The sequence below is a fragment of the Emys orbicularis genome, chromosome 7, assembly GCF_028017835.1.
Source record: "Emys orbicularis isolate rEmyOrb1 chromosome 7, rEmyOrb1.hap1, whole genome shotgun sequence".
Taxonomy (NCBI): domain Eukaryota; kingdom Metazoa; phylum Chordata; order Testudines; family Emydidae; genus Emys; species Emys orbicularis.
Window position 1 is genome coordinate 41,563,027 of NC_088689.1, and position 9,924 is coordinate 41,572,950.

A 9,924-nucleotide genomic window follows, 5' to 3' on the forward strand; every position below is an offset into this window, starting at 1 on the left:
GGGTGCTCTAGGACTAGCTTTTTAGTGATCGTGCTTGCTCACTAGAGTGATTTACCTCTATCAATTTTAAATGTCCTGCAAATTGGAAATTAATTGACATATGATTGTACATCTCTTGTTAATACTGTACTTTACTATTTCAAATGGTTGAGGAACTTGAGGCACATAATTCTGAGACCACATAGTTCAGGAAAAGAGAAAGGTCTCCCAAAAATGCCAGGCATATGGTGTCTGAGCTATGTTAAGAAACAGATTCTGCCACCTTTACTCATGCTCAGTAGCACTACTGAAAATCAGCGCTGCTGGTAATGGATTACGGTACTATGGTGTTTGTAAAGCAAGACATGGCCCTCACCATGGTTTATGCAAGATACTCTAAACCTACAACGTGAGGAGAAGTGTCCACTACCTTTCAAGTGATATTGCTCAGATATGTTAAATAGGAGAAACTAAAAAGAGACAAGCTGTCAATTAGAAAGGTTTTATTAGAAAAGTAAAAAAAACACCCAAAAAACAATACAATTGCATAGAAAGGCTTGCACTTGAACATCAAGTGTATTAATGTAAACTGTAATCAACGGAAGCACTACATGGGTATATCATATAGGTTGTTTGTGAGGGTTCCTGCCCTCATCCTAACATCACATCACACCTCCCTCTGGCATGCAGTATTGGAGTGCTGTAGGCAGCTCCCAGCAGCATTTTCTTCAAGCATCAAAGATATGAAGTGATTACAACAACCCAACAACTTCTGCTTCTACATTCACTTGGAGTCTATATATAGCTGCCCTAATGTCAGTAGTGGAGCATCATCTTTGATCCAAATACATATACTTGGTCCCATTAGACCTAAGTTTAACCACCATTCACTCATACACATGCACCACCCTCCCCCCGCAAAAAAACCATTGATTACAATGTATTTTGTTATAAAAAAAGTCAGCCAGGAATAGGGAGACTGTCTACCCCCAAAGCAGCCCTGCTGCTGCATCTGGCATCAGCACTGTCACAAGACTAATTGAAGTCAGTACAATAAAAAGTTGTCCTACAATCACCGAAAGGTTACAGCTAGCACTCACTTACGATCTATGCCCACTCTGAGAGTGAGGGAAGCAGGGTGTAGTTTTGTTTTCCAGCAAGTTTCCTCCTTGCCCTCCCTCTCTGTTTGGATTATTTCCTTCTATAATTGTACAATCATGCTCCAAACTAACCTAACCTTGGTGACTCTAAAGAGTTGCCACATTTTAACCAGCTTATGTTCACTTTTTCAAAGCACTTAAGTAAGTTGTCACTCCAGTTTCTCCTGGTGCTCTACACCAGTTTAAAGAGTAATGATCAGTTATTCCTCTATGAGGCGCCTTCAACACTCCTCTATTAGCAACTGCTCAGAGCTGTAAAGCTTCTTTTTAATGACTCTGAATCCAGTGCTCAGCTTCAGTGACTGACTGAAGCCAGGAGTGAAAGAAGTCCCAGAGCTAAGAAGTCCCTGGATTTTAGGCCAGAGCCGGGAGTCCAATCTTAACACAAGGGTCAGCTGGAAAGTAGGCACAAGATTCGGATCCACTGCAATCTGCCCCACACTGTGACACCCCTTCCCTTGTTCAACACACAGGTCAATGAGGGCACCTCTCAGGCCACAGGGCTCACTATAAGCCAGGTGAAGCAGCTCTTTGCTGACTTGAGTGACGAGTTGGCTTGGCATCACAAGTCTGCAGCAACGCCTGGAATTGATATTGGCTTTGTTCAGACTGACTTGGATTAGTTTCATGAGATTATTACATAGGAGTTCATCTTCTGGGTCATTTAACAAGTCAAAGTCTGGCAGAGAAACTTCATCCAGGTACTCTGCATCTGTGAATGGAAATCAAAGAAGGCAGGTCAGTATTGGCTAGTTTATTAAACTGGCTTTTGTTTCACAAACTCCCTAGTAAAAGTTGCTACAAAGGACCAAATGTTAAGGGAAAGCAAACTGATCAGTTTATGAACTGAAGCAGCTTTTCTGTGAGAGAATAATGTAAAGTGCTAGGTGATAAAGAACAGTATTGTGGGATAGGGAAAGAAGGGCTGCTAGAGTTTTATGGGACAATATTTTTATTAAGCTTAAACCTCTCCCGTTGTATATTTTAGCTTTACTGAATTACAGCTTTGGTGTACATTCATTTTGCTATTTGAATTGTGTTTTAAAGTATATTTACTGGACACAGTTTAGAAAAAAAACCATTTTATTTTTTAGGAAGTGTGTACCCTTCTTAAATTTGGATAATACCATCCTAAATTGTTCGTTATAGTTTAACTCAAAACACCAAAGAACATGAAGTTTCAGTCCTAAAATCTACAGTACTTACCTCCTTCACAGCTCAAGCTGCTGTCCAGTGATTCACAATCGGAGCTCTCCGCTCTGACACAGCGACCGGGCACTTCCTGCTGCCAGCTCTTTCCCCGGGAGAAGATGGGTGAGGGCTGGTTCTCTCTCTGCTCTGGAATGGGAGGCAGCGAGGAAGAGAAGCTGTCCCACACGCCTGGCATCGCTGCTGCTGGTCACCCTCCGGAGTGGAAGTGGGGACGCGGAGATCAGCACAAAATACAGGTCCTGCAATCCAAGGCCAGCACAGAAAGAGGGGCTCAGTAACGCACGGCTCTAGCGCTGTCAGTTCACGGTCATGCAGAAAGATCTCGAATGCAACAGAGACCTAGACCTCGGGGGGGTTACACCGATGATCATCTAGCGAAACAACCCGCGGAGAGAATGAAAGGGAGCGGAGCGCTGTGCCCCGGACAGGAAAGACAACCCCAGCACGATACTTACCGGGCCGCGGGGTCCGGGCTGGGAGCAGCCGGAGGCGGTGGAAGAGGTAGTCAAAGTGCCGCTCCCGGGGACGATTGGAGGCTGCTGGTAGGGGCCGGGGTAGTGCTGTGCACGCACTGAGTTCCCCTTCTCGGCGCTGGTGTCCCCCTAACCCGGCTTGAGCCCTTTAAATAGACAGCTCAGGAGCGGCCGCCCCCTCCCTGCTCAGCCAGAAACCCCGATCCGGCCTCTAGTGCTGCAGCCACCAGTCGCGAGCCGGGAGTGTGTGCCGGGCTCGGCCAATGGCAGGCAGGCGCACGTTCGCAGCGTTCTCTCCTGCCCGGTTACAGCAGACTGGGCTCCGCCCCCCATTGTGGATGGAGTCTGAGCTGCGGGCGGAGAGGCCTTGGGGATGCGGAGGAACATGATTAAGGGGGGTGGGGTGGGGTGGGGGTGTTTATTACAGAGTCTCAGGGCTTGGTTGGGCTGGGGAATGGCATGGAGCGAGCCCGTGCACCCGAAAGGCTCGTTCACTGCGGAAAGCATAAGCCTCTCGTTTCTGCCTGTAAACTAGCTGCTATAGACTGGGCTGCACAAAGTAACATTGTATTGTACTGGGGGATCTGAGCCCTAGCTTAACTCTCCGACCCAGCACAAGTGGGTGCCTTTTGCTCGTAGAGATTGAAAGGATGAGGGTGGTGATAGGAAAAATAACTGTTACTTATTTTAGCCAACTTTTATTAATCTTAATTGTGTCCCCGCCCCTCCCCCACATTCCCCATTCCCCATTATCATGCTGTTTCTGTCTTGCTGGATAATTTTTCCAAAAGAAGACGTGTTCAGATGGACACTCTTCAGGCAGTTTGGGAGAAAAGGGATCTGTGTTCAGAGTTAGCCATTTGTAACATGAAAGAAACCTTCGAATATCGGTTGTTAGGTGCAACAGAGGGTCCTGTGGCACCTTTAAGACTAACAGAAGTATTGGGAGCATAAGCTTTCGTGGGTAAGAACCTCACTTCTTCAGATGGTTGTTAGGTGCTGTAACAAAGACAAGTGATAGCTTCATATAAAATCAGTTCAACCCACTCCAAACTAAGAATAAAAATCTCCTTGCTGGTAGGTGTTTCGGTATTGGGGTTCGTTTTACAGAATGCGATGAATTCGGATTGGTATATATGAAAATCCTTTAATCATCTCAACACGAAAGATGCTACAGTAAATTTCATCAACTGTGTTTGATGTAATCTTATAGAGAGGCGAAGTATGAGTTTATTTCCAGAAATCCTAAAGATTTTTCCCCATCCTAACACACTATAAAGTGTGCCTTTCCAACTGTACATTGAGCTAACATATTCCAGCCTTGTATTATTTCGTGCACAATCAAGGTCAGGACATTAGTGCATGGTTTTCCTAACTTTTAGTCCTTAAAGCCTATTGCGAAACTAGTTTATTGCATCTCCTTTACGTCAACCGATTTTTTCGAGGGGGGGGCATGGTGGAAGGGGTTGAACGCCTGATCATGCTATTGATCATTCGAGTCGATAAGTTAATTTGTTTGTTGCAATTCTGCTTATGGGAATTCAGGGGACACGGTGAATTCTGCACGTATAAAGCTAACTTCTAAGGTAAACAATCCGACGCTAGCTGCAGCCCATCCGCAGGGTCCTAGCGTCCGTCCTGAAATCTGTGGCTGCTTTGTGTAAATGACTGGGAAAATTGCATCATGAGGAACGAGTTGGAGAGAAAAAATCCCCAGCGACTGCAATAAAGCAGATCGTTTCATCAGAGAGAAACTAGCAAGTCTACAACAGGAACAATCAACCGTATAACCTTTAAAACGAAGGCTTAAAGCTTGACGCAGTCTAGTCTGCAAGAAAACATGTTTTCTTCAGTTTCACAGATTAAAACCTAAGTGTAATGCAGCCTGTGAGCTCTTTGATTATACCTTTAGTTATTATTAACTTTAAATCTTGGATTGATGTACTAGTGTGTATGTAGTTAGATAGCTACCTTTTCTGGCCTAAGAGCCACACTCCCGTCTGCTGTCCTACATCTCAACTCCACAGAGATGAGTCCATGCCAGCATATTCAATACACAGATTGTTTAAAATATTTCTGAAAATGAGAAAATAAACTCTCTGAAATAAGTAAGAGGTGGGGGAGCTGAAAGAAATGGAGAAAAAAATAAACATTTCCACCTAAATTGAGAAACAAACCACCTAATTAATAGTAATAAAAAGCCACAAACCAAGGAAAAACAACATTGAAAAACAGTAAAATAATTTCCCTAAGTAAACAGAAACAATTACACACAAGGTCTCCCCATTATAGGCCTGGTCTACACGTAACATTTTGAGTGGCACGCTCCCATGAGCGCTGTAGCTATGCTGACCTAAGCCTTAGGTTTCTTCCATTAACCTAGCTACTGCTGCTTGAGGAGGTGGATTACGTACAGTGAAGGAAGAAACTCTTCCATTGCTGTAGGAAGTGTCTGTATTGTGGCGTATAGAATCGGTGTTGCTAGCATGAGAGCCACATTCAAACGTAGAGGGGTTTGTGCAGTGTGCTCATCACAGGAGCCTTCATTCCAAATCAGTTAGCAAAACACCTTTTTCCATAGGTCCATAGCTTGTTGCTATGAGATGAGACACTAACTGGAGATAACTGTTGGTCTTGACCTGCCCTCATTCACACAATAGACAGTTATTAAACATCTTGCTGCCTCTCTACATAGCTCACCAAATCTATAGCAGGCTGCTAGAGGCTGAAAGTCATTTCTCCTGGATAGTTGTCTGGTAGCCTCAATTAACTGAGTTGGTGATCACTGTGCAGTTCCTTGAGGTCAAAATGCACTATAACCGTGGGCATACTTGTCACGCCCAACAGTCAAAGGACTGAATCGGAATTGCAAATCAGTGGTTTGGGTAAACTGAGGACTTCAGTCTTGAGTACTTGTGATGGTTCTTGATCGAGCACCTTTCATGAATACTGATTTTAGTTACAGACGTGCATTTTGCTGCCCTTACCACATTTTTTCTGGCTTAGGTAACTGCCTGTCCAGTCTATATTTGTCTATAAATCTATATAGTAATGATAGTCCTGGTTATGACATTTGAGTTATAGCCCCTGCTATTTTCTGTCTGGTTAGCTATGGACTATAGCAGGGGTGGGCAAACTACGGCCCAGGGGCTGCATCCGGCCCTTCAGATGTTTTAATCTGGCCCTCGAGCTCCCGCCAGGGAGCGGGGTTGCGGGCTTGCCCCGCTCCGCGTATGTCGTAGCTCCCAGAAGCAGCGGCATGTCCCCCCTCCGGCTCCTATGCATAGGGGCAACCAGGGGGCTCTGCATGCTGCCCCCGCCCCAACCACCACCCCCACAGCTCCCACTGGCCAGGAATCATGGCCAATGGGAACTGCAGTAGTGGCACCTGTGGAAAGGGCAGCGCGCAGAGCTGCCTGGCCGCACCTCCATGGAGGAGCCGGAGGGGGGACATGGGAGCTGCTTGAGGCAGGCACCGCCCAGATCCTGCACCCTGACCCCCTCCCACGCCCCAATCCCCTGACCCAGTCCTGATCCCCCTCCCACCCTCCAAACCCCTCGATCCCTGCCCAGAGCATCTCCTGCACCCCCAACCTGCATCCCCAGCCCCAGCCCTCACCCCCCCCCCCGCACCTCAACCACTAGCCCGGAGCCCCCTCCCGCACCCTGAACTCCTCATTTCTGGCCCCACCCCAGAGCCCGCACCCCCAGCCGGAGTCCTCACCCCCTCCCGCACCCCAACCCCCAATTTCGTGAGCATTCATGGCCCACCATACAATTTCCATACCCAGATGTGGCCCTCGGGCCAAAAAGTTTGCCCACCCCTCGACTATAGCTATAGAACAATTTAGCATTGCTGAAGATGTTGACTATGAAAGAGGGCAGGGATTATGGACTGAACTCTGGTTCTCAGATGAATGGAAACAGCATTGCAGAACAAATCTTGGGGTTGTGGGGAAGAATATTATTATTGATAAATTAATAAATTATCATTTCTGAATATTAAAGCATGTGAAAATTGCAAGACAATCAACACAGCATTAAATACAGACACCTTCCTCTCATTCACTCTGGTTTACTTCTCCTCCCATTTGTAACCACATAACATTCCTGCAGCAACTAACTACAAGCAACTGCTTCCATTAAATACTTTCCTAATATTATTTTTCAATGGAAGCAATTGCTGTCATTTGCTACAGGGACATTATATGATTGTGAATGGGATGGGAGGTGGTTCATCGGATAGCAAATGGGAGAGGAAGTGGGTCCATGAAACCGTCTTTCAATTCAGATGTAATCCATGATATAAAAATGTTTAAGAATACCTCTTCTGTAGACATTTTTCAGTATCTTTATTGGATACCATAAAACAAGGTACCAGCCATTCTATAGTATGTTAACATGCTGTTCTCACTCTCTGTGGCTGCCTGTGAATGTAACAGCTCTGTGTTATGAAATTGACCTAAACTAGTCCGAAATTGGTCACTGGAGGTGCAGAGATTGCAAGCACAATACATTTAGCACTCACATTTTCAGACTTAAACCATATTCATTCATTGATAATTGTATCATTCATCAGGCTTCCTGGCAACGTTTGGGTTAACACAAAACATGAATGTGCAATGTATAATAAGAGCATTTGCTTAGTAGTCGCCACATTGAGAATTCCATATGAGTCACCTGGTATTTCCAATTGTTCCCACAACTCTAAAAAAAATCACCATTTTGGCTAAAATTTTACATGCTTTGTCCCAGTCCAAAGATGAATTTATTATTACTTTAAGACTGAGTAAAATCAGTTCACTCATTTTTTAATTGCAAAAGCATGGGGGAAAAGTATACTGGGCCTGCAACTCTTGTACCTAATCCTTATTTCAGTGACTTCCAAAAATCTTTGAAGCAAATATTCACTTGTACCAGCATCTAGTGCTGTAGGGCCCTGATCCTGACTGCTGATTCATTCTCTCTTTCTTTTGTACTACTCAGGATTATATATCAAATATGGGGCTCAGAGCACAGCGTCATAGTGGTAGTGGATGGTTAGAGTATTAACTGTGATGGTTATAGTGTACTGCATTTCTGAAAAATGACTTGGTCATAAAAGATGATTGTCCAAAATCCAAATTAAGCTTTGTATATAAAAAAAGGAGTAGGTTTTTAAATGTTTGATACTTTACTGCACCAAGAGGGAATGTTGTCTAGAGTTTAGAGTAGGGGATTATGAGGACCTGTCCATAATTCAGGGAAGTGCTTTAAACTATACTGGCAAAAGCAATCATTAGCTGGTATAAACTGTGTCTCCATGGGGGATGGGGCAGTGGATGCTGCCAGTATTGCTTTGCTGGTATACCCCAAAACCTTTTAAGTGTGGACAAGGCCTCACTGTGTGATTCTTGAAAAGATCAAATAAGCTCAAACTGTTATTTTGCCAGTATTTCCTGAAGCAATTTTTGCTTGCTGCAGATTATTTGGGGAACTTCATAGCTCATTTGATCTCAATTTGAAGAACAATTAGTTCACTGCCACTGATCTCAATTCCATCTACTAGAAACAGGTCATTTTGTCTGCAGTCAGTTTGGCACCAGTTCAATGTTATAGATGCCAGTGCAAGTTCCTTACTGCTGATGATAATATATGCAACATGCAATGAAATTTGATGCTAGTTGTTAGTGGAATAAGTTGAGGGCAGACAGATGAGGGTGTCATTGCTAGAAGAGTTTTGCCTAAAATTTTCCACCATTGCTACCACTGATTCATCTGCACAGGTGAAAGCAATGATTGGAATATCAATGTAGGGTAGCTGCTGGTGTGTTAGCCAGCATGCAATTTAATGCTGCTAAGAGCATATTTAAATGACATGGTAGTTACTTGTGAAGCTGAACTAGAGATAGAAACAGAGAGATATTTTAGGGGGGTGGGAATGTGGACAGGATCTGAAACACAATACAGATCCACTAGTTCTGGAAGATCAGCTCATCTATATGGAAGCCAAAAGTATTACTAAATTATGTATATAGTGTATTGAGAGCCCGAATAGCCCATTGGATAGGGCAGAGAACGGAGAGTCAAGAGACCTCAGTGTTACTCCTGGGGCTGTGCCAATGACTTTCTGGGTGACTGTCAGCACACTGGATAATTTCTGCATCTGTTCCCCCATTTGTTAAAACAACTGATTGTGTATCATGGCTAGCTAATGACAAAAGGGAGATGTGCTAATAGTCTACAAGTACTCTATTTAAAGGGTCAAAACTCCAAAGAGGGAAGAGTAGTATTAGAATTTTACATGAACTATTGATTTAATTATTAATTATAACCAAGAATAATCAGAAGGAATTAAGGAAAGGAAGTTTCTAAGAAAAATATCAGGGAAACATTGGGTTAAAAAAATCTGAAGTTGTATTGGGTGTAAATTTTTCTTTTTAATGATAATGCCTTGCATAGAGGAGAAGCCCTTAGGGATGTAATTTGCTGTGAGGTTTTTTTTGCTCACATTGGCCTCAATCCTTTAGTTTTGCTGAATGCCCTCAAATCCCATTGATTTAAATAAGACTTTGATGATGCAAAGCTCCTTAAAAGACCACATCTAATGTCACTAATACTTAACATTTACATAGTCCTTTCCATCTTCAAAGTACTGCACAAATTAATTTGCTTTAGTAAAGTTCCTGTTGGGTGTGATGCAGTGAAAGTGTTTGGTTCCAGGTGAGATCTACGAGCCACAAGCTCTTCTCAGGATACAGGTGCAATCATTGTAAGTGAGAGCAGAATTTAGCCCTGTACAGTTTGGATTCCTCACCTGTAGGATTGAACATTTTAAATATAGCCCACTTATTGAAAGACATGACTGTGTCAAATACTTATATAGAAATGAAGTTATGGTAATTTTAAACTAGTGTACTTTTCCATTTCTTAAATAAAATAACAGTACTCACAAGTTACTACATAATCACAGCCTCTCTGTGGGTATAATAAATATACTTCGTTTTACTTGTTTTATTTTCCTAATTTAGATTGCACTTGTTAAACTCTTTTGCGACTATTTCTGTAAGCTATCCGAATTTGGAGCACTAGATGTAGAACCAATTATGTGAAAGAAAAAT

The 9,924-nt window shown here is 43.4% G+C and overlaps 1 protein-coding gene across 1 annotated transcript; it reads right to left on the minus strand.

Annotated features, from left to right (window-relative positions):
- Positions 1–467: 467 nt before the first annotated feature.
- DDIT4 (DNA damage inducible transcript 4) lies at positions 468–2,955 on the minus strand. The gene is made up of 3 exons (XM_065407722.1): positions 2,807–2,955; positions 2,346–2,590; positions 468–1,851 (listed from the first exon to the last, which is right to left on the minus strand). The coding sequence occupies exons 2-3, from the start codon at positions 2,524–2,526 to the stop codon at positions 1,361–1,363; spliced, it is 672 nt and encodes a 223-aa protein (XP_065263794.1). The 5' UTR covers positions 2,527–2,590; positions 2,807–2,955; the 3' UTR covers positions 468–1,360.
- Positions 2,956–9,924: the final 6,969 nt, after the last annotated feature.

Bases quoted from the DNA above. Each gene is read 5' to 3' on its own strand.
- DDIT4 (XM_065407722.1), bottom strand. From the start codon at position 2,526: ATGCCAGGCGTGTGGGACAGCTTCTCTTCCTCGCTGCCTCCCATTCCA. The intron at 1,852-2,345 runs GTAAGTACTGTA...TTCCATTCACAG, and splicing joins CAGCTTGAGCTGTGAAGGAG to ATGCAGAGTACCTGGATGAA.